The sequence below is a fragment of the Conger conger genome, chromosome 4 (assembly GCF_963514075.1).
Source record: "Conger conger chromosome 4, fConCon1.1, whole genome shotgun sequence".
Classification (NCBI taxonomy): domain Eukaryota; kingdom Metazoa; phylum Chordata; class Actinopteri; order Anguilliformes; family Congridae; genus Conger; species Conger conger.
The window spans coordinates 61,740,182-61,765,566 of record NC_083763.1 but is presented as its reverse complement, the minus strand read 5'-3'; the positions used below and the strand labels follow the sequence as shown (position 1 = coordinate 61,765,566).

Below are 25,385 nucleotides of genomic sequence, written 5' to 3'. Positions count from 1 at the left end.
AAAGGTAAAGGTATTCATTACGTTTAAATGTATTTTCTCTGGCATTATAAGCCGGTTATCTTATATGAGTTTATTTAATATCTGCACATTTACTGTATTTATATAACCCCTTGTAGCTAAATAAGCTGGATTGAGCTCTTGGTATTTTATGCCTAAATCAATCAAATTAGAATAGATAACACTATATGACAATAAAATGTCCAATAAATAACCTTTACATTGTCACGTTTTTATTGTTATGCACATGGTTAATCATTTCCATCGGTATCACCTGTCACTGTCAATATAAAAGCAAATATAAAACCTTTTTTTAAAAGCATTTTTAAAGCATTTTGCAGGGGTGGCGTACAATCCCCACTAAAAGTATTGGAAGAGCAAGGCCAATTCCTTTGTTTTTGCAATACACAGAATATATTTGGGGTTGAGCTAAAAAGATGAACACTAGACAAGAGTTCAGATTTTCAGCTTTTATTTCCTGGTATTTACACCTAGATGTGTTAAACTACTTAGAACATAGCACCTCTGGTATCAGACCACCTCATTTTTATGTGAGCAAAAGTATTAGAACAGAGAGTATTTAAGTAGACAACACTTAATATTTGGTAGCATATCTCTTGCTTGCAATAACTGCATCAAGCTTGCTCCCCATTGACATCACCAAACTGTTGCATTCTTCTTTTGTGATGCTTTTCCAGGCTTTTACTGCAGCCTCTTTCAGATTTTGTTTGAAGATCTTCCTCGATCTTCAGGGGGGTTCTCCCTTCAATCTTCTCTTCAGGAGGTGAAATGCATGCTCAATTGAGTTAAGGTCTGGTGATTGACTTGGCCAGTCTAAAACCAGGTTTTTTCCCTACTGACGTCTTTTGTTGTGTTGGGTCATTGCCGTGCTGCATAATGACGTTCCTCCCAATTAGTTTGGACACATTGGACACATGTTTTTGTAGACTGATGAATTCATCCTGCTGCTACCCCCATGGGTTACATCATCAATAAAGATTAGTGACCCCACTCCAGAAGCCATGCAAGCCCAATACTTTTGGAGGGGACTGTATGTGAGTGCAACAATCATAGATTTGGTGTTACTTCATGCTATGATACCAGGTAAAAGAAGGACATTTCAGTTATCATACAATGTTGTTCAAATGCAGTATTTCAAGCATTGCAAGCATATACAAGACATGTATGGCCATTTTTACCTCTGTATACATATCTCATCCCCTCTGATAGGTCAATGTAGCCCCCGTACTTTGATCTATCAGAGAGGATGAGACATGTATACAGAAGTAAAAAACAAAAACATTTGGCTACATGACACATTATTGGTACATTTGTTCTGTGGTAAGGGTACAAAGCAGGTTATTGAACAACATTGTACTCTAACTGAAAGGAACTTGTGTGATATTTTATGTAACCTAATCAATGTCCTTTTCTTGGTAATAACTCAGACGAAATCTTACTTTATTTAAGGATTCTGTTTCAGGATTTTATTTTGTATAGCAATTTTTACAGAAATGACTGGATCACTTACTGCACAAACTAGCTTTTGCTGGGCTGGATCTCCACCTGGAATGTTACTGGGATAAAATCAGGACCCTGCCAGGGCCACACAGACAGCAACAGAGCTTCAAGAATCCACACTTCCAGACCTGCTCCTCTTACCCAGCCTGTTAGCACATCCTCACAATCGAATCCAACAGGAAAAATAAGCTTTGTGTCAGAAACGCTCCCTCTGTTTGCCTTCCTGGGGTGCAAAACAAGATGTAGGACAAGACCAGACCACACTACACCAGACCAGACCACACCGCACCACACTGGAGCCACATGCAGCTGGGGCTGTCATCCGTATCAGAACATCTGGACATATTCCCAGGGAAAATCTGGTACTGGTACATCTCTCACCCCATCTCATTTAACTTAATTGAGCAAGTGTATACAATTAGGTTTAACTTTTGACCATTTTTCTTATGAATATGATATTTCCCTATAACAATTCTTTTTGGTATGATAAATATTATATATCATATTAGCACCCTGCTCAAAATATAACATAACATGACTTTGTAATGTTTACTGCAGTCCCCAGTTTTGGTCAGATGGTTTGATACATCTGTCCAAAATATACAGGGTCTACCGGTCCAAAGAAGTCCTCTAAATTCATATTGAATATTTTTTGTACATGTTTCATAGGGTAAATCCTATGTAGTATCTTAAATGATACTTCCCTAACTTTACATTTTAGTCATTTGGCAGACGCTTTTAATCCAAAGCGACTCACAAGTGCATATGTTCTTCCACAAGTTAAATCATCACATCCATAACTAGTACAATACACAAAGTGCTGTTTTAAACAAAATAGTCATCGTAAGTGCAATTATTTAATTATAAATATTTATCAATACTTTATTATTGATAAAATATTTATGAGGAATTATCCAAGCTTTCTTCTACTGAATATATTCAAATAAAGATGCCCAAAACACTGTTGATAATGGAATATGTTTTGAATAACACATATTTATAATACATCTGTAACTATATCTTTCAGGACATTGACATCTCCAACAAAAATTTAGTTCAAATGATCTTCCCCATTTAGTTTATTATTAAGACCTCCATAGTTTCTTAATAATGAGATTATCTTCCTGGGAACTGTATGAAAGACAATGGAATATTCCTTGGGTTTTACTGTCTATGAACTTTCAAAACTTGGGCAGTTGCCAAACAGGGGAGCAAGGATTTCATGACAGCATTTTTGGGGAAATAAAAATATCGTTGTCTGTGTGCTAGGGGGGAAATCGGACCTCGAAAAAAAAAAAGTTATTTTAGTTTTTTTAGGATAGAATCAACATCACTATATGGGCGGAAATGTTTTATTTGCTATCAAAGATGAGTGGAGTCCACTGGGAAAATAGGCTTTTGTGCGAAAATATATGTATTACCAGGCGGCGACTTCATCAATTGAAATCTCATGTGAAATATTTGAGCCAGGTACAGTTAATTACTGTCATTTAGATTGGTTGTAGTATATACATTGTTGTATTTGTATTTTTAGTTCCATTAATAAATGTAGCAACATATGTATTTTGTTTATATGCACCAGTGGCCGTGTATAGTCGGAAAACTACCAGAACTGTCGTGTACACTAAATGCTGCCGTAACATGATAAGCAGTGTCGGAATATTTCCCTGTGTTGCTGTGCGGATTTTCCACCACTAGCGCCAAAGAGGAGACGTTGCAGCTAGATGCTAACATGTTCCACATTGGTTAGATTTATTCCCCATACATAAGGGGAAAGGGCGTCAAGCAAACAATTAAGAAGGCATTAATGTTCGAACCGGGCACAGATTTGGGATTTCAATGTGTCATTACTTGAATCTGTTTTGATCGTCAGGCTGCCAGACGGTCTGGTTAATGCAAGGAGGTTAAAAGGTTTGATGTGTTGACGGCAGCTCACTGAAGTGTTGTCGAGAGCAGTGCGTCGCCATACAAGATGGACACCGCCGAAGAAGGTAAAGAAACACGACCCACCTTTATGTAAGATTGAAACGTTTAACTAACTAGCTAGCTATAATAATTCGCTTTGGCGAATCGTATTGATTGTTCGCCATGATTATTTTGGTAACGTTATCTTACAGTAGCGATTTATAGAGCTAGCTAAGTAACTAGCTAACGAAATAGTATTAGCTGGCTGCATCAACACTTGCTGTATAGCTGGGTTGCAATAACGGTAGCTTGGTATGTAGCTAGCGCTAACTGCCGTACTTCAGCTAGTTATACGAAGGTTGCTGTTGTAGCTAGCTAACGCCAGCTCGCTATAAAGTCTAACTAGGTAGCTGGCCTGTGAACAACAGCAAGTGACAGTGGAATTAATACGTTGCTAGCTAGCTACCTATCTAATTGTAGTGACACCTGAAATGCCTCTCCGTCTAGCCATTGTGTAGCCTAGCATTTATCAACATGATTGCAACAGTTGGCTAACAATAATAACTGCCTCAGCCAGCTAATTTATCTGAATACCAAGGTAAGTTATTGTAAAACCAATTAATCCCAATTTCCTTGACTGAGCATGCTTATAATTTAGCTAGGTACCTTTCATCCTGAACTTCGTAAATGGTGATGCTTGCTGATCGATAACGATACCTACCTAGCTAGCTTTGTAGCGACGGTCTGTTCACTAAGTTGACGTTACTAGGTTGAAAAAAGTTCACGGTAATTGAATTTGTTGCAAAAGTGCTTAGGTTTGTGCTATTACACGTCACATTTAAGTTAGATATTTAGGTATTAGCTAGCTGGCAAGTGTATTCATTAATGTTAGCTGACATGCTTTTGATGGCTGTCAAAAAATGTTGCCAAGATGAAAGTTGATGAACTAGCTAATTTATCTAATTTAGGCAGTTAGCTGCTTAACTGGCTCGGTACCAAACCAAATTAATACGTTTGTTGTATTTTCGGAACTTTTTTAAGTAAAAGGACATGCTACATTGGGTTGATTGTAAATGTATGAAAGAAAAAAACAAGAACTGCCACGCTTGGTATAGCGAGGGCTCAAAATCTAATTTTTCATCCAAACATTAGCTATATAAACAACACCTGGTTAAGAGGTTCAGCTGTTGTTCAGACCAAATATCAGAATGGGCAAGAAATGTGATCTAAGTGACTTTGACCATGGAATGATTGTTGGTGGTAGACAGGGTGGTTTGAGTATCTAAGAAACTTGTCTCCTGTGATTTTCATAGACAACAATCTCTAGATTTTGCAGAGAATGGTGTGAAAAACAAAAAACATCCAGAGAACAGCAGAAAAGGCAAAAACACGTTGTTAATGAGAGGTCAAAGGAGAAGAGCCAGACTGGTCAAAGCTGACATGAAGGTGGCAGTAATGCAAATAACCGTGCATTACAACAGTGGTATGCAGAAGAGCATCTCGGAACACACAATGCATCATAACTCTAAGTGGATAGGCTACAGCAGTAGAAGTCTAAAAAAGAAGTCTAATAACTACCTAATAAAGTGCTCACAGAGTGTAGGCTTGATTGATTGGTTAATAGGTCTATCTAAGGATCATGAATAGTGTTGTAGCATTTCTATTAATCAGTTCAACAATTTATTGAAAGGCTTTGCTCATGGGAACTTTTTCCTTAACTTTCTTTGGTTGACCGGATTGTTCAAATTATGGGGTAAATTCTGCTGCATTCTAATTTTTTTAACCATCAGAATAGCCTTGCCTGAAGGTTGTCTACACATATAACGACTGCTCTCACAATGCACCTTGCCCTGGGGGTTACTGACTAGTGTGGAATTTTATTTCAGTTAAAGACAAAATGTCCTCCTGGAAGTTTGTGAACCTTGTGGACCTTTTGTTTTTGTGAAAATTACTTAATTTATTCCTTTTTCATTGTAGCGGACATATGCAGGGTCTGTCGGTCTGAAGGAACCCCAGACAAGCCACTCTATCACCCCTGCGTATGCACCGGCAGCATTAAGTTCATCCATCAGGAATGGTACGTTCCTCTCCCATCAATCCACAGCAGCTTTTCAGTAAGCTCTCCCATCTGCCTGCCTCTCTCTGTGGGAAAACAGTCACTGCTCTCATAAAACTGCATACAATTCAATATGCTACAGAAAAATAAAAGGGACAAGAATCCAACAAATAACCAAAGCAATTTTGTTAATTCAGAAACTTCAAAGGAAAGCAACTGGCCGCCTTCAGGCTGCATTCTTCTGTAACATTTTTGTTGTGAAAATCATGAAAACATAAAAAGGGCCCAATCATCTCTGTAGCAACAAGATCATCTTCAAATGGCATATTCTGTTCCATCAGAAAGGGAATGTTTCAGAAATAAATCATTGTTATTGTAGAGCTGTGCTGTCAAGTTGCAGTCAATCAGCGCAAGTAAAGTTGGACTAGATACGCCTGTCTGGACCTCCTTATTGATTACTCTGTCCTACACAACAATTAGCATATCACCCTACATGCCTGCACCACACTTGCTGACATCCATCACGCCGGTCCACACAAAACCTTCAGTCTTCGCTCAAGAGGGCTTAGCGTCATTACTGGAAAATATCTGGACGTATTTCTGTCATTTATTCATTCATCAATGGATACAGGTCAGGTTGCATCCATGTGATGACTGAGTAGCCAGCTCCTCACAGCTGTAAGTGCTTCCACTATGTCAGGATTTCCAGCATTGTGGAAATGGGACTGTGGAAACAGTCATGGGATTGGGATTGCTCCAGTGATTGCTGGGTGTCATTTCCGATATCCTAGGTCAGTGGTTTGCGAATGACAGGCTTTTGATGACAAGAAATGATTTGAATTTTAGCTCTGTAGTCTCGCCAGATGGCTGGATGTGTGAACATCCTGGATGGTGGGAATCATGCTGACTTTCAGGATCCATCACGCCACTGGCACAAATACATTGTTCTCTTGATAAGGCAGTGTTTTTCAACCTTGGGGTCGCGACCCCACGTGGGGTCCCGCGGAATTCAATGAGGTCGCCTGAAATGTGTAGTAATTGATTAAAAAATTTTTTTTTAATCAAGCCTTGTAGCTTACCTAACTGTACATGTATTTCCTGATCAGGGAAAATAAAATGTCACTTTGTGCACTAATCTGGCTACTCTGTATTTGCAACACAGTATAACAAACATGATCAAGAACTAATTCTAGAAAAACAAAAGTCTCTGGGGTCGCCAGAAATTTGTGATGTCAAAATGGGGTCATGAGCCAAAAAAGGTTGGGAACCACTGTGATAAGGAGATGCATCGGGTCATTTTTATCATTGTTCTAGCAGATAGGACAGTGAACAGGCTAGATCCTCACCTGTGCCCAATCACCGGGCATGCTTATGCAACACTCAAAGCTTATCATGACCAGTCACAAGTGAACAATTGATCAATATCCCAAAATCCATACTACATTTTTCAAAGAACACCCTTTGCTCTGATGCTCAGTTTTTTTTTCTTCTTCAAAGCCTCAGTCAGTAAGCCTGGCTATGGCCTCTCAGTGCCTCACATCCACACTTAAATTCATTGGCTACCTGGGGGGCAAGTTGCATAAAAAATCCTCATGGGGCTGTTGAAAACATAAATGTTTTGGCAACATAAGAAAGCAGGTTCCTTTTGATTGACCCGCTCAGTATGCCTTCTTCCATTCTCTCTTGAATGCATTGGGAATTTTTATAAGCTTTTTGGAATGCTTCATGTAACCTGTGCTACAGCTATGGACTTATATGTGTACCCCCATCCGCACTTGCTAGCCATGCTGAGCCTCTCCTGTGGCACCCACTGGTGATACAGCCATGGGTCAGCTGAGCAGTTCTGCTGCTTTCCAAACTATCCAGTGGGTCAAAGTGTGCAGAGTCTCTTTGCCTGTTCACCAGCTCCAACACAACCTGTGTCTGATTAATGAAGCTTTAACAAAACATAGCATAACATAATAACAACAACAGGCCATTCAGCCCAGCAATGCTTGCCATTTCCTACCACTAAAATGTACCTACTGTTATATAGTATCTAGCACATTCTAATAAATCCCAAGTATTTATACCTCCACTCCATATTCTCACAAGCTATTCCACACAGTGACCACTCTCTGTGAAAAAGTACTTCCTAATGTCTGCAGAATTTATCCTTTTGCTCATTTCCATTTATGTCCCCTCATTCTGAAAAATTGCCTGTACTTCACATTGTTAATCCCTTTACATGTACTTTGAAACATTTAAAAATAGCCTTTCTGCATACCTGCTATCTTAAATCTTTTGGGTGTAGTGGGAAATGTGCTGCAAGACTTGTAGCTCATATTTAGTGTGCTCTGTCAGAGGAAATCAGGCTTGTGTCCACCCATTCTCACCCAGGCCAAAGTCTCATTCATAGGAAGGAAATGAACAGCAGGCAGCTCACAATATGATGCTCTCGGGAGGGTGTTTTTCTCTGAATGGACAGAGTATGTACTTGCTAGATTTTTGTTTATAATAATGCTTTTCTGGCTGGTGCTGCATTTGTCGCTTGCTGTAATTAGATCTCTGTTTTACAGCTTGGTTCAATGGCTGAAGCACAGCAGGAAGGAGTACTGTGAATTGTGCAAGCATAGATTTGCCTTCACGCCAAGTAAGTTACTAACTCCTTATGTTGCATTGTGTTCAGTATGTGAGTACAGTATGTGGGTTGATGTGATTTCAGAGTACACTTTTAAGGTTGTTCATGTAGTTGGATACATATAAATAAATACAGTTACAACTTTCTTTGTTCCCATTTTTTATTGTTCCTATTTCACATGCTGTTGCAGTATACAGTAACTCCGCAAGAAGTATTTGCATGTGGTGGTAGAGGGAGTGTAGAGACAGTCCTGTCTCAAGCAGACAAGTGTCACTTTATGGTCTTATCAAAGGAGGTGAGATGTTTTGGGGTTTTTACCCAAATGCCTTTTCCGAACATTTCCTGGATAGATGTGCATAACAGGAAAATATGAGATGATTTCACCTTTCCATCAGTGGCGATTCAGTTACCATGACCAAGTTTTTCGGAGTAAAGAAGGCTGTCTTAATGGCAGTCCCCTAAAGTAACACACCTAAGGAGCAGTGCAGTCTGTCTTGATGGATCTATTGAAGGACATATGTTTGTTTTTCTGAACTTAGAGGGGACAGGTTTTTAATATCTCAGTGTACCTCTGTCATTTCCAGTTTACTCTCCAGACATGCCTTCTCGGCTTCCCGTTCAGGACATATTTGCCGGACTGGTGACGAGTATTGGCACAGCTATACGATACTGGTTTCACTACACACTGGTGGCCTTCGCCTGGTTAGGAGTGGTTCCCCTCACAGCATGTAAGTACTGTATAATCCAGCCTTCACACCCACTGCCCTTAAATTGTCATCTGTACCTTTTATTCCAAAGTTGTCTGAAGATTATGCTATAAAGATATGCTTCATTTAGATTACATTTCTTGGTTGTAGCGAGCCAAATTCATATATGAAAATGGAGTCCGTGTGTAATGCTTTGGAGCTGTTTGCGCAGGATTTGCCTGATGTGTGCTGTTCTCGGTGCTTTGGCCTATAATTTGTTGGGAGGGAGTGTGCTGACCGGTAGGTCTGGAGCAATCTTGCTGTGCTGACTGGCTATTCTTGGGAAGGGAGTTTGGAGTGAACTAAGCCTAAATATGTGGTATTGAAATATGAAGCATTATATTTATCTTAAGCACGCTGCTCGAATTTGATTGCATGCTTACGTTTTGTAATCGGTTAAAAAAAGAAACGCAACAGAAAAGCAACAGGACTGCAGCATTAGTGATGTTGATGTTGATGTTGACGTCTCACGTTTGTTCCCTCCACTTTTCCTGAAGGTCGAATCTACAAGTGTCTATTTACCGGCTCTGTGAGCTCGCTACTGACGCTGCCATTAGATATGCTGTCCACGTAAGTGTCCCCCATCTTGTCACGGTACTTCTTTACACCTTCTTTAAGGTTCTCCTTCAGTGCATCTGATTCCACTGATTCTGCGCTTTAAGCAGGTGTACTTTACCTGTTGCCTTTGAAGGAAAGTTCTGTCAGCCATCAAAGAATGAAGCATAGAAAGCGATGAAGGGTGACCTATCCTTTTTTCAGTTGGACCATTGTGATTTGTTTGTTCTGTGAAAGCTTTCTCTGTAGAGTAGGCAGGGGTGCCCCATGCCACAGACAATCATTGTGGTTGATATAAGCAGAAAGAATAGCCATCTGCGGTAATGTGATGAGCCTTTTGTGGGAGAAAATGCATTATTACAGAAATGTTAGGGATTTTGCACAATGGCTTAAAAGACCTGTGAGCTATTTTGTGGTTTTTGTGTTTGACTTTCAGTACATATTAGGATCAGTACATAATCCAGTCCTTTCCAGGAGGATGGGATGTGATAAATGGTGCCCCTGTAATTTTTATCGATATTTTAATTCTGGCAATGAGTGTATGCAGACCATTTCTTAAAAACGAGAGTGTTATACATTTTGTTAATAAACTATAAATAGGAATCTGAAACGCCTTCACATGCAGACATTTCATATGGCTAGTTCTCATATCCTAGTCATCTTCATTGTACGCGGGGAAGTGAAAGTTCATGTCCAGATGCTTAACCCTTTCCATTTTGATATTTACTGACTTCCAGAGAGTAGTAATAATAATATAAATCTCAGTGCATAAGTAATAGTTCAAACAACCTGAATGTTCCAGAATCTCAAGTGTGAAAAATATGAATAAGCCGTTACAGATGCTGTGGTTGTCGGTCTGCTCCCTTGCAGAGAGAACTTGCTGGCGGACTGTTTGCAGGGCTGTTTCGTGGTGACTTGCACCTTGTGCGCGTTCATAAGCCTGGTGTGGCTGCGTGAGCAGATCGTCCATGGTGGCGCCCCCCAATGGCTGGAGCAGAATCAGCAGCAGCCTCCCAATGTGCCCGGGCAGCCCAATGAGGTATCCCTGTCTTTCTCACACACGCAGGTGTTGGATTACTGCCCCCCTTCTTGTGTGCCCATTTTCACATCCGTGTGAGGGGCACACTGTCAAAAATGTCAAGCCTGTTCAGCTTAAAATCATACGTTTCCCTGCTGCCTTAAAATAATGAGGAAACTCCACTTGAAAATAACCTCAAGCGTTATAAGTCAATGAGTGATGTTGAGTTCAAATTCTGAAAAGTTAAAAAGTTGAATTTAGGAGTAAAGCACCGTCTTGTCTCCACCAGGCCCCTGGTGCTGGAAACGGAGCCCCAGAGAACCAGGCCGCCCCAGCGCCCGCCAACCCCCCGGCTGAGAACGAGGTGGCGGCCGACAACCCCAACGTCCAGATGGACCCGGCAGAGGACCTGGAGGTGGACAACGAGGATGAGGACGAGGCCGGAGCCGAAGATGCAGCGGACGCCAACAACGGGGCCCAAGGTACCATCAGCCCACATCTCAGCTTTACATCGCCGATGCCAGCGCTTCAGGTCTAAGGCTAGAATTTTACCACTTGAGAGCAATGCAGCGATGTTGCTGGCCTGGTTTTTGGTGGTAGCGGGTAGTTTAAACTGCAGCGGGGGTGACTTGTTGATGGAATTTCTTTGCAGACGATATGAACTGGAATGCGCTGGAGTGGGATCGAGCAGCAGAGGAGCTCACCTGGGAGAGGGTAAGCCTGCTGCTGGCCACCTTACATTGCATTACATACGTTACTGCACAACTTATGGTACAGGTTTTTACTTGGGGTGGATAGCACAGTGGAAATCTCATGTTATTTTGTGTATTTTCAGATGCTTGGACTTGATGGCTCCTTGGTTTTCTTGGTATGTAAGTCTAAAATATAATGTCGTTTCAATATTAGCAGCGAGGGGAAAGTGAAATTTGTCTTCAATTTCATGACTCAAGCAAAGTGGGCATAGTGTTAAAAAGCAGTGGAACCTGACACGTTTGAATTTTCCTCAGCATGGGAGAGTCTGTTTAAAAAATTATGTGGCTAGAACTCATCAAAACATTTGACCTTTTTTTTTCTCCTCAGGAACACGTCTTCTGGGTCGTTTCACTGAACACGCTCTTCATTCTTGTGTTTGGTATGCATCTAGCCTCTTCAGGTTTAAACCCTTTTGCTTGTACGATTGTTGACCATTTTGTAAGCTTTGTGACTGTTGTGTTGCAGCTTTTTGCCCCTATCACATTGGACACTTCTCTGTAGTGGGACTTGGTTTTGAAGAATATGTAAGTGCTACCACAACAGCAGCTTCCATTCATCTTCTCTTCTTTGTAACATTTTGAACTGTGCTTCAGAAGCTGGCACATCTCAGTGACCTAGATATCCTGTCTAAATATCCTGTCTGTGCTGGGGAATAGCTGACCTCTCTAGGTTTATTTTGAAGCTTTAATGTCCCAGATACAGCTGAAACCAGGAGTTTGGAGGAAATCACCCACATGTTACAGCTTCTCAGATTGGTGACATTTTCACTTGATGCAACAGAAAAAAAGGATATAATATAAGGATTTACCAAAAGTAAAATTATCACCGTGTAATTTTGTCTTTCAGGTCCAAGCCTCTCACTTTGAGGGTCTGATCACCACAATCGTGGGCTACGTGCTGTTGGCTGTGACATTAATTGTGTGTCACGTATCCTTCTGCCCTGTGTCTTGTGGCATAGCTGTGCTAGCTTCTCCTCACTGACTCAGTACTGTACTTGCATACCAAGTGCCAGCCACTTTCATAGTGTTGGTCACCATCTATAATTGAAACTCATTTATTTTTAAACATTTTGGGTAGCCAACTTTATTTTCCATCTAATGTCAGTCTTTGCCTAGTGCACAGATTGCAGAAATGGACCATAATGAACAGGATGGATTAAGATTTGGTCATTTAATTACTGTTTTGATGGATGGAAGTGGGCCCCAATGGGTTTCTGTTCTGCACAGGCAGTTTTTTTTGTTGATTTTGAAATACTCATGCCAAATGCATTGCCAACAATATACATACAGGGGAGGAAAAGATTTGTGGAGTGTTGCCTTGTGGATTACTCTCACTGGTCTAATGACATCCCTTAGAAAGACTTTATAAAGTCAGATCTAGCCATTTATCACGGCGACTGTTTTGAAGTCTTTTTTTCCAGAAGGATGTTTGAATGTGTAATAGGCCGTAGTTGTGGAGTGAGGCACACAGCGTGTTGTTTCTTAATGAGTGGCCAGGGTTTCGCAGCGCTGGTCAGGTTCCAGAGATCACGTCGCCTGTTGGGGGTTTGCTACATCGTCGTGAAGGTACCTGCTTCCATAACTTTTATTACTCTTTGTGTAGTCGTTGGTCATTTTTCATGTGCCATTTTTATTCTGGCTGAAGCTAGATTGATATTTGGCATGTTGTCCTGCGTCAGAAGCTTGCACATTTAATCCCACACTGAACTAGAAAGTAAGATTTGTTTTTGCCCTTTTTTCAGGCCTAGGTAAGTTCCAAGTGTGCTAAACCTGAGCGGGAAATAATCATAGTTTCCCAAGAAAAGGACCTGGTTCTTTTAATGTTTATTAAATATTATGGCCTTGATCATCCTGGAGATTCTAGTAAAAATACGTGAATGAAAACCACTGTGGCCGTAACATTACCTATAATAATACTGACTATGCAATTGACACTAGAATGAAAGATTCTCTGTTTAGATATCTGTATGGTAAAGTTTAGGAAAATGTTCATACAGGAAAAAGACTTTGCTATTTTACTCTTGACAAGTGGAAATGCTGTACATTTTCTGCCTGACAACGTTAGTGGCAGTATAGTGTCCATCTCGAATGACAATGCCGTGTCTTATATTATCTTTCACTGAGGTTGTTTGCTTCACATGTTTTGCTTTATGGGCCATGCTTGCTACTTAATTGATTTTCATCTTTCAGACAGCATTTAGTATTTGGTTCAGAATTACAATTACTGATGTGTTTACTTGACTTAATATGCCCAAGTGTGCTTGTAATGCAAGGATCATAATTAAGGAAAAATGTCACATTTTATGAAGGGGAGCTTCATCCAGGATTCTTCCCTTTCCAGGTTTCATTATTGGTGGTTGTGGAGATAGGTGTCTTCCCCCTCATCTGTGGCTGGTGGCTGGACATTTGTTCACTGGTATGTGCTACGAACGCAGTGTCAAAATGGCACCATTTCCACTAGCGATCATGAACATTCATCATTACTAGCAAACAAGCCAGTTTAAGCTAGTCTGTGCTCCCCTTGTGCCTTTGAGTACGGATTTGTAAAATAGAATTAATCGCAGAGAGTTCAGGACCCACAAAACCGGAAGGATATTTCTGACTCAGTCAGTGTTCTACTCTGACAGTATGAGCAGAAACATGTCTAGTGTAAGTTATGGAGTCTGGCGCAATGTAAAAATATCAATTTCTTTCTTTAGGAAATGTTTGATGCCTCTTTGAAGGATAGAGAGCTAAGTTTCCAGTCAGCCCCTGGCACAACCATGTTCCTTCATTGGCTTGTAGGAATGGTCTACGTCTTCTACTTTGCTTCTTTTATTCTCTTACTGCGAGAGGTAAGGTGCTGTCTATTTCTAACTACTGATGTATTTCATGTGGTTACATTTTTTATTTAAACAGGCAGAGGGAAATGAATGTTTTTGCTGTAATCTAGTCCCACATTGTATTTGAATTACGACAAAAATGCATAGGTCGAGCTAATATTTGGTAAAATATTATAGAATATAGAATTTTTATTAAAAAGCCAAATATAATAAGTCATCTTTTTTTCCCCTATCATCTCAGGTGTTAAGGCCTGGAGTATTGTGGTTTCTAAGAAACTTGAATGATCCTGATTTTAATCCAGTCCAAGAAATGATTCATCTGCCAATATACAGACATCTCAGAAGATTTATTTTATCAGTGGTAAGTACAAACGTGTCTTCACCTGCTTGTGTTGCTTCCCTGCCCGGATGCTACATAGATCCTCATGCATTCCATTGTCTCCTTACAGTTTGTATTCGATTTACTACATAGATCCTCATGTATTCCATTGTCTCCTTACAGTTTGTATTTGATTTACTACATAGATCCTCATGTATTCCATTGTCTCCTTACAGGTTGTATTTGGTTCCATTGTCCTGCTAATGCTTTGGCTTCCAATCAGGATAATCAAACTCATTCTACCAAACTTCCTTCCTTATAACGTAATGCTCTACAGGTAAGCTCAGTTTTTTTTATTTTTTATTACATTACATTATATTACATTACATTATTGGCATTTGGCAGATGCTCTTATCCAGAGTGACGTACAACAAAGTGCATACCCATAACCAGGGATAAGTTCGCTGAAAGACCCTAGAGGGAAGTACAATTTCAACTGCTACCTGTACAACAAAGATAAGGACGAGGGCCAAAACATATTTTTTTTAATTTTTTTTAATTTTTATTTTTTTTTAATGATTTGTGGGCAAGGATAGTTTGACTTATGGACTATAATTAATTCTCCCTTTTGTGGCATGGGGATGTTTACTGTCCCGTGAGTGCAGTGTTTATGTGGTATTCCTGTAGTGTGCGGATGGGTTACAGTGCAGGCTGACGATGCTCCTCTCCCCAGTGACGCCCCTGTGGAGTTTGTGTGGTATTCCTGTAGTGTGTGGATGGGTTACAGTGCAGGCTGACGATGCTCCTCTCCCCAGTGATGCCCCTGTGGAGTTTGTGTGGTATTCCTGTAGTGTGCGGATGGGTTACAGTGCAGGCTGACGATGCTCCTCTCCCCAGTGACGCCCCTGTGAGTGAGCTGTCTCTGGAGCTGCTGCTGCTGCAGGTGGTGTTGCCGGCTCTGCTGGAGCAGGGCCACACCCGGCAGTGGCTCAAGGGCCTGGTGCGCGCCTGGACCGTCACGGCCGGGTACCTGCTGTGAGTACCGTCCCACAGCCGCTCACACCACCACAGCCCAACCGCTAGTAGTAGTACTGCCGTTAGCTCTGCTTAAAGACAACATCTAAATTCTGCTTTTCCCTTATTCAGTCGATTCTTCTTAACCGTACGAACACGTCTTAAAGTTCATGCCAAAGTTTTTTTCCATCCACTTACTGGAAAACGATTTGAATGTAGATTTTACGTCGTCATGCTCCAGTGGGTCTGTATGTTGATCAAATGTCTGTCAGGTTTCCATTCCCCTCCTTATTTGACATCAGTCACATCGACTCCCCGCCATTCAGAAATTCACCCAAACGATCTGTTTAACTTGCGTTTACGTCATCTCGCGGAAGCTATTGCTGCTGTAACTTCTGTTGCAGCTTGTCTTTAAAAAATGGTTCAATAATCGTCTGGCAAAGTTGTGCCTCTGTTCCACAGCCTGATTAATTGACAATAGTTTATCTGCTTGTGTTCCAGAGAAATTTCCCTCTCCTGCTGTTTGTATTGTGGCTCTTGCAGCAAATGATTTATGGTTTGAGAAATGGCACGATAGATCATTTGTCTCTGTATAAAAACCATTCTGATCTAAGTCTGCATGTTGTTTAAATTTGACCACTTCCTTTTTTTTTCTTGATACGTTTCCAGCTCTAGCTGTCACACCGTGTCTTAATTTCACACCTTTTGAATCACATGTTCGCTTGTGAAAGCATTTTAGCTTCAAATGTCAAAAACCTGTCTATACCCCTTTTGATACCTCTCAACAGAGACCTCCATTCGTACTTGCTGGGCGACCAGGAGGAGAATGACAACAATGCTAACCAGCAGGCTAACAACAACCAGCAGGCCCGCAACAACAACGCCATCCCTGTGGTGGGAGAGGGGCTGCATGCAGCACACCAGGCCATATTACAGCAGGGAGGCCCAGTGGGCTTCCAGCCTTACCACCGGCCCATGAGGTTTCCATTCAGGGTAAGCCTCTTGCACACACCCATGAATCCTCCACACCTCACTACCACTCATGTAGCTGCCTCATTACCGCTGTAGCCCTGTCTTACTCTAATACTGTTAACAAGTGCTAGATATATTTTATTACACTAAATGTGTTTAGTAAATCTGTAATCTGGGGATAAATATCCTAATTTGTAACAGGAGTTAAAGAAATGGACGAACATGTTTGTTGATGTGTAACGTCAGACTGACGCAGATTGACTGGTCTCTTCAGGTCTACGCTTGGTCAGTAGTGGGCTTGCCATCTTTTACACAGCTGTGCATCACTATGCTGCTTGTGCTGCCAGTATTCGCACACAATTTCAAATCCTTTCATTATGGGCCAAAAATGCATATTTGAAAGCTTGTGTTTAGTTCTTTGTTTTGATTAATGATGACTTGCTAGTTTTAAATCTAAGCTTAAGATAAGTAGGTTCATATTACATTACATTAATGGCATTTGGCAGACGCTCTTATCCAGAGCGACGTACAGTTGATTTGACTAAGCAGGAGACAATCCCTGGAGCAATGCAGGGTTAAGGGCCCAACGGATGTACGGATCATTTTGTGGCTACACCGGGGATCGAACCGGCAAACCTTGTGGGTCCCAGTCATTTACCTTAACCACTACGCTACAGGCCGCCCCTTATAGTATAATTTACTTTTGTTTACTATACTAATTATTGGTTTGTTAGACTGTACACTGTTAACTGTGCCTTCTTAGTATCACACTTTTTCATTCCTGATGCTAACACTGATGTGTTCTCCATGTTTGTAAGTTGTACATATGAGTGTCATTTATCATAAAGTGTCTTGGACACTAATGAATTCTATTCATTTCTGTTTTTATTTCTTGCAGATTGTGTTGCTGATAGCCTTCATGTGTGTGACTTTACTGGCCGCCAGCCTGGTTTGTTTGACGTTACCGGGTGAGTGTCGCACCCAGATCATGTGCGTTCGCTCTGCTGTTGACGAGTCAGCCTGTCTAACCCCCCGTCTCCCCCCTGGCACACGGGCAGTGTTCGCTGGCCGCTGGCTCATGTCGTTCTGGACGGGCAGCGCTAAGATCCACGAGCTGTACACGGCGGCCTGCGGCCTGTACGTCTGCTGGCTGTCCATCCGAGGCATCACCGTGCTGCTGGCCTGGATGCCCCAGGGCCGCACCGTCATCCTGCTCAAGGTCCAGGAGTGGTCGCTCATGGTATGCATGAAGCAAAAACAAACACCATGCTGGGCTGCTGCACCTCAATATACACCTTCTGCTCTTACATGCTTTAAATACATATATAGTCGGCTCCAGGATTCTTGGCACACTTGATAAAAATGACGAGAAGGTTGCAAATACTAATTATGTTCAAGCATATGGGAAAACTGTATGCTTTTATTTCGATACACTTACTCTCATATTTCTCTCATTTTTGAATGAAGCCACTTGGTTGATGTTTGGTAATTTACGTCTGTAGGCCCAAAGTTCTAGCCGGCTGCTCCACAAGACTTCATGGTTAATGTGTAAGCGCCTCAGCCTGTTGTCTGATTGTAATGGTGAATGATGTGGTGCTGTGGTCTCTGCAGATAATGAAGACTCTGATAGTGGCGGTGCTGGGTCTGATTGTAATGGTGAATGATGTGGTGCTGTGGTCTCTGCAGATAATGAAGACTCTGATAGTGGCCGTGCTGGGTCTGATTGTAATGGTGAATGATGTGGTGCTGTGGTCTCTGCAGATAATGAAGGCGCTGATAGTGGCCGTGCTGGGTCTGATTGTAATGGTGAATGATGTGGTGCTGTGTCTCTGCAGATAATGAAGACTCTGATAGTGGCGGTGCTGGGTCTGATTGTAATGGTGAATGATGTGGTGCTGCGGTCTCTGCAGATAATGAAGACGCTGATAGTGGCGGTGCTGGTTGCCGGGGTGATCCCCCTGCTGCTGGGTCTGCTGTTTGAGCTGGTGATCGTAGCGCCCCTCAGAGTCCCCCTGGACCAGACGCCACTCTTCTACCCCTGGCAGGTGCGTAGGGCTGGCTTCATTCCAGACCCGCTGGGCGGGCGTCTCAATCACAAGGTCAGGCTGGCTGTATCCACGCGGAACAGCCACCCGCATGGAGCTCACGTCCTGCCAGCAGATCATAGATACTCGGTTATTCATAAAAGCTGCCAATATCATCTACACATCACACAAAATCTGTGCGACCAATTTTTATTGATCCATAGAGATGGCTTCCAAATGAATACTTCAACAGTGTCAGCTTATCACACCATTATTCTTCGCAGTGCAGTAACAATGAAACCTTTTGTGTAAAGTAGATTATTGCGTTTCAATAGTGTGAGGTGTTATTCTACTGAGAGTTAATATTTGTAAGGTGATTTCCAGAGGTATGATAATGAGGCGTTGGCTGACACTAGATTCACTAGTACAGGAGATTTGGCAATCCGACGTTGAAGGAATTTCACGGGAAGGTAACATTTTATACCCATGGAACGCAAATTTTAATGGAGGAGTTGGTGGGAAACACATGCACATTGTGTGAGGAAATGGATGCCGCAAAGTCTTCATTTTAAAACGCATGTTCCATTGCAGCTTGATTTCAGATGAGATTTTGAGTGTTACAGTGGCTCACCTGAAGAAGAAAAACCTCTGCAGGTAATGATAAGCAATGCAAGTCAATATCATAACACTGTATTAACCACATAAAGGCGCTGTTCTCCCAAAAATTAAATTAAGATGTGTCCATTTACCTGGAGTAATATCTGTCCATCCAGATAACTCGTAATTTCAACAAAACTTTCTTGATAAATGCAGCAGCTCAGAAAATTAATTATATTTGGAGTCGCAGGATTATATTTGAAGAGAGACATTGCTTTTTCAAATGTACTTTTTCGGCACATTGAGGTCACATGAAGTTGGACCCACGAGGTCCATTTTATTAGGCTGGGCTGAAGCATTTATCTCAAACTCGTCACATTTCAGGAAAACTCTGGATTGATATGCTATGACTCCAGGTAAGTGGAAACATACCTGATTTTAATTATAGGGTGAACTGCCCCTTTAAAGCCAGCTGCACAGGAGTACGTATATTTTTAAATTCATGAATAAAATGTGTGCAAATACGCACATTACCGCAATGCATAACGCCCGGGGAACTTATTGGTTCCCCCAGAAAATACACTTTAACTTGGATGTTTTCGGCATGGAAACATTAATGGTAACTTTTATGAATAACCATTTAGATCCGAAAAAATCTCAAAGATCCGTGGTATGAAAAGTTTGTTGTTTCTTTTCCCGTGAAATGTTTTTAAGCAGTATGTGTGTGACTTGTCGCTCCATTCTAATGCAATGCAGGACTGGGCTCTGGGAGTGCTTCACGCCAAAATCATAGCTGCCATTACCCTCATGGGTCCCCAGTGGTGGTTGAAGACTGTGATTGAGCAGGTTTGTGGAGTTTTATGTTTTTTGGAACAAACATTCCCTCTGTTTTACACTATACTCCATAATGCATAAAGTAAATCAATTGCTGTAATATGTAATATTAAGAGAGATCTGTGCCAAAAGTTGCAGCGTTCTCAATGAACTTGCACAGACAAGTTTGCATGTCCATCATTTTGCATGTAGCTAACAATGGCCACTTAAAATTGCATTACTTAGGCATTCAGCAGATGGACTTGAACAGAAGGTGTTGCACAGCTTACATTTAGTTAGTCTTCTTTTATTTTTATTTATTTTTTATTTTTTATACACTGTAGTAACACTTTCTTGTTGTGGCGGGGGAATGCCCGTCTCCTGTAGTACTCTGCCCTGGTGATGCTTATTGCCGCATGTGCTAGTTCATCCTGTGGGATATCCCAGTGTATTTGGCAATGATACTATCAGGATTTGATTCCTGCCTATGGGGTACACCATCCTGCATTGTGTCAAGGCCCACATATGAACACACCGTATCACTTAATTTCCTGCTGTTCTTTATTTGAATCCTGTTTATTGTTTATTAGGTATATGCAAATGGGATCCGCAACATTGACCTGCATTTCATAATTCGCAAGCTGGCCGCTCCAGTCATTTCCGTCTTGCTCCTGTCCCTCTGTGTGCCGTATGTCATTGCAGCTGCCATTGTTCCAATCATAGGTAGGTTCATAATGGCTACTCTCTCTTTCTTGAAACAATGTTTCTCTTTTCATGAATGAGTAATATTTAAAAAATCTCAAAGATCCAAGGTTTGCCGAGACCATGGGTTTGGGGTCTGCTGTTTAAGCACAGAAATCAAATGTTCCCCTGTGTAGGGATGCACCATTTAATAGGCCAACGATTGATAGCAGCCAGTAAAACTACAAATTTGCACAATTGGCCAATGGCTACAACAATCGATGGTCAGCTCCAATTATCCTGTCAATCAAACAGAAAAGTCTATTGTTTATTTGTAATTCAAGAGTGTCTTCAAATTTTTTGTTTTGTAAAATGGCAAAAAATAACACTTATTTTTAGTCTTACATTTAGTCTTAATTCTAATGCAGGATTGGTTACACTGCTTATTGTTGTTGCTGTAAACACACCACATTGATCAAGTCTTCTCCTTGTGATCAAGTTTGTTTGCTCTGTATATTCAAGATATAACAAAAGAAAAGCAAATATGAATTGTGGACCATCTGGTACGCCATCAGACTGCACCAGAATGTGACACTGAGTGCCACATGTTTATGGGATTTTGGTGTGTACAACCAGGCCTGAAAATAATTCCAGGGGAAACACTGATATTTCAGGAATGCACTTTCACTTTACATTTTAAGTTGGTCGAATGAGAAGAAATGTAAAAAAAAATAGATACTTATCTTTGTTGCAGTCCTTTACATTTGTGTGAAGCTAAAACTGAATGTGCATGATGAAGAGGTTACGCACATGTCATGGTCTGACGTCACGTCGTTGGTCTGTAGGGGTTACCATGGAGATGCAGAATCTGGTGCAGCGCCGGATCTATCCTTTTCTTCTAATGGTTGTGATGCTAATGGGAATCCTCTCTTTCCAAATCCGCCAATTCAAGCGCCTTTATGAGCACATTAAGAACGACAAGTAAGTATTCTTCTGTGGGTATAAGCATACTGGGCGCTTCTCAATTGTGGCCCTATTATGAAATGATTTTCCTTGGGTGTTACTGCATGATTGAGAGAACAAACGATTAGTCAATATAAAAGATGCTGAAAATGGTGTAATTATCAAATGGGACCTGTGTCCCTTCATCTATTTAGGCTGAAATTGACTGCATTTTAAAAAGATTTCAAGGCAGATTCCTATGGTTTCTAAGTGTAGCTTGCAAAATGGAATGATGGTCCCGTATATACAGTAATTCCTGTTTTGATGCTTGTTACGGTGCTTAACAGTGTGCTTATGCTCAAGCATAGAAGTCCTTTTTTAACTGGCAAATCTTTGTCTGCCTCCAGGTACCTTGTTGGTCAGAGACTTGTAAACTATGAACGCAAGGCTGGCAAAGCAAGCTCAGCCTCACCCACCAGCTCTCCTCAAGAGTAGGATTGGCTGTCAATGACATCAGTCTGCAGCTAACCAACTCACCGCCCCTGCTTCATGTCTGCTTGTGGCTCCTCCATATTTCAGACACTCTTGTGTCCTTCTCTTTTCCTGTTTTAAAGTGAAGCTTGAGAACTGTACATGTGTAAATATTTGGGAATTAATTCCAAAAAAACAAACAAACTTGGGTTGAAAGAATGAGCATTGTACATCTTTGGGGAAAAAAAATGTATTAATTTATTAAATCATTGTCACTTTATCTTTTGGACTCTTCTTGTTCAGTCTCAAACTGACCCAGTGCCAATAACTAATTAATGTATGTAGGTTTGCCTGTTTGAAGAAACCTAATGTTGAGGTCAGCTTAGCTTTACAAATCACAAGCTCCTGTGCCAATTCACTAGAGAAATGTAGTAATTAGTTAAATCTCTGTTTGTACAGGTAAAGGACGGGAAGAAAATAATGAGCATTGTTGCTGTATCTTTTATTTTTTGTATTGCTGTATTTTGAGGGAGAATAAATGAAGTCTAATTGCATAGGTAGACAATCATGGGCTCCAAGGCCTGTAACACTTACTTGACATTATGTGTGACATCAGAAACACTCATTTTAGCTGCATTGTAAAATGCAACTGCATTTTACATTTCTGAGTAGAAGGCCATTCAAAAAGTTGTGAATTTAAACAATTGTTTAAAGAATTCTCACAATTCAGTCTTGTTTATGTTTGGGTTGGTGTATCAAACCATTTCTTAATACAAATATCATTTCAGAGATGCATACACCTTGCAGGTTGTGTTCACATACAATTTGGCAAGCACACATGATCAGCTTTAACCATGATGAGCATTTCAGAGTGCCGAAAAATGTTCCCTTTTTTATTTTAAATGCAAACAAGTGTTGGTCATTGTCCAAACTATTTTAACAATTGGCAAAGATTAGGGGAATACAAGAGCTTTGAAAAGTGTGCATAATTAATTAAAGTGATGTTGTTTTCTCAGTAGTGATAGGGCCAGTAATGCTAGATATGTCAAATGTATTTTTCAGTAACATTTCATGAAGTTCCGTTTGTCTTAAAATACTGAAAGGGTTGAGAATTCCATTATAAAATGAATGTTTCTCTCTTGTGTCAGTATTATTTGGGAGGAAAGGTGTCATTTGTCATTTTTTTTACAATCATTTTCATGAAGTCTCAATTTAAAAAGAAGTCTTACATGTTTTCAGGCTGATTTGAGGTGGCACAGGACTTCTTTGAATGCAAATCTTCTATAAGTGACCTTATAGATCTTATACTGTACAAACCCAATGCTTGGGTGTTTTGTTGGTTTTGTTTTTGCATCTTTTCAAGCAAAATGTGTATTCTATTTTTATATGTATATGGCATGGCAGTTTGTATGTCTCAACATAAGGTGTTATGGTTTGGTGAGCTGTGTACATAGTTTTGTTACCTGAAACACATTTCTGAACAAAACCATAGCTTCTCATGGGCATGCTGCAAGATAATGGTATAAATACAAACTGGAAATGGACTTTGTTTATAACTGTGCTCTCTGATACTTGTGTTGTCAGCTTGTCTCAGCCCAAGCGGTTGTAAGAGATTTGTGAATGTTTAAAAATAAACTGCTGGGGAGTCATTCACCATTTACAACTAAAATGCTGGGAAATACACATTTTATTCAAAAATGTATTGCAAATGTTAAATTTGTATATTTGTATGTTACAAATGTGTGCTTTGTTTCTTTTGTGTTTTGCAAGTAATTACATTATAGTTTGGAGAATTTAAAATGTTTCAGAATTTCTAACAAGAAATAACGTGCCATAAAACAGTCTTAATCAGTATCTAGACGCACCACCTTCTGCAATGGCTTGATAAAAATAGCAATTTTAAAAAATGATATTGTGTCATATATACAGACTGACAAAACGTTAATAAATGACTGGGTGCAGCAGTGTCATCATCTTTTGGACAGAGATCATAAATTGGCACTATGCCACATTTCTCCATCAGAACTCCAGGAATGTCCTTGTCTGTTAGTTCCAGAGTGGACTTAGTTCTTTGCCCCGCTTCCTTGTTGGGGAAACAGCCGATGTAGCTGATGGTTCCATTGGGCTGCTGGAGGGTAAAAAGACTTGCTTTAGATAAGTTTCCTTGAATGGAAATTGAGTGTGGCGGTGGAATAATCTCACTGATGAGGCTGAAAGGTGAGCTTGAACACATGCTGTTCCAGATCTCCTGCATCATCTCTTTGCTGTTACATCACATTGCCTAAGGGTAGTTTTTGTGCTGCATCCATGCATTCCACAAAGAGGGTTTCCCCCTCACACCTGCTCCGGAATACTGTTATGACCCAGTTTCTGAGGCTTGTCTGTTTCCAGAGAAATTGAAACTTCAGTCACATTGCATTTACATTACAATAATGGCATTTGGCAGACGCTCTTATCCAGAGCGACGTACAACAAAGTGCATAACCAGGGATAAGTGAGCTGAAAGACCCTAGAGGGAAGTACAATTTCAACTGCTACCTGTACAACAAAGATGAGGACTAGAGCCTATTTGATCATCGGAATTTATTATTTTTTAAACCGTAATACCGCAACACGCAAATGTGTGAACAAACCGCTTACCTTTGCTAGTTTTATTTGACTAGGTATCATCCTAATTCACAGGTAAATATCACAGGTAAAGACAACAATTATGGTTTACAGGGAGGTAGGGAGGGACAGGGAGAGGTGCAGCTTGAAGAGGTGCATCTTCAGTCTGCGCTTGAAGATGGCAAGAGATTCTGTTGTTCTTACGTCCACAGGGAGTTCGTTCCACCACGGTAGAGCCAGAATAGACAGTAGTCGTGATAGTGAGGTGGAAGTTTGGAGAGGGGGAGGCGCCAGGTGGCCTGTGGTGGCCGAATTAAGAGGTCTGGCAGGTGTTTAGGGTCTGACAATTTTTTGGAGGTAAGCTGGAGCTGACCCTTTAACTGCTTGAAAGGCTAGCACCAATGTTTTGAATTTGATATGAGCCATGACAGGCAGCCAGTGGAGGGAAGTAAGCAGGTGTTTGGGAGTGTTTGGGAAGGTTGAAGACCAGACGAGCTGCTGCATTCTGGATAAGTTGGTGGACGCTGGGAGGCTAGCCAGGAGGGAGTTGCGGTAGAGAAAACCATCACTTGGACCAGGAGCTGGGTCGAGTAGGGGGTGAGAAAGGGGTTGATGTTGTATAGGAAGAACCTACATGACCGGGTCACCGCCGCAATGTTCTCGGAGAGGGACAGTCGGCTGTCCATCACCACGCCGAGGTTCCTTGCACTGGGTGATGGCGTCAGTGAGGTATCCCCAAGGGAAATGGAGAGATCCAGATGGGGAGCGATAATAGCAGGAATTAAGATAATTTCAGTCTTACCTGTGTTGAGCTTTAGAGGGTGGTTGTCCATCCAGCTCTGGATGTCACTCAGGCAAGCAGAGATGACACAATGACCATATGGTGGTCCATAAAGACTAGTTATAGGCATTTCACTTGAGCCGAGAGGAGTGTGACCTCAACCCCCAGCTGA

General features: G+C 41.1%; 1 protein-coding gene across 2 annotated transcripts; it reads left to right on the top strand.

Moving 5' to 3' along the window:
* Positions 1-3,212: 3,212 nt before the first annotated feature.
* marchf6 (membrane-associated ring finger (C3HC4) 6) lies at positions 3,213-23,523 on the top strand. 2 transcript variants are annotated; one of them, XM_061239862.1, is made up of 26 exons: positions 3,213-3,509; positions 5,401-5,500; positions 8,038-8,111; positions 8,684-8,827; positions 9,343-9,415; positions 10,271-10,439; positions 10,708-10,900; positions 11,071-11,132; positions 11,254-11,286; positions 11,499-11,550; positions 11,637-11,695; positions 12,018-12,098; positions 12,668-12,736; positions 13,512-13,586; positions 13,870-14,004; positions 14,234-14,353; positions 14,548-14,648; positions 15,209-15,346; positions 16,114-16,318; positions 17,196-17,265; positions 17,356-17,537; positions 18,208-18,342; positions 19,675-19,764; positions 20,322-20,454; positions 21,258-21,393; positions 21,762-23,523. In XM_061239862.1, exons 1-26 carry the CDS (start codon positions 3,491-3,493, stop codon positions 21,847-21,849), a joined length of 2,736 nt encoding a protein of 911 aa, XP_061095846.1. In that variant the 5' UTR covers positions 3,213-3,490; the 3' UTR covers positions 21,850-23,523. The 2 variants fall into 2 exon arrangements, with proteins under 2 accessions (XP_061095846.1, XP_061095847.1); XM_061239863.1 differs by lacking the exons at positions 18,208-18,342; positions 19,675-19,764; positions 20,322-20,454; positions 21,258-21,393; positions 21,762-23,523 and adding an exon at positions 17,909-18,198.
* Positions 23,524-25,385: the final 1,862 nt, after the last annotated feature.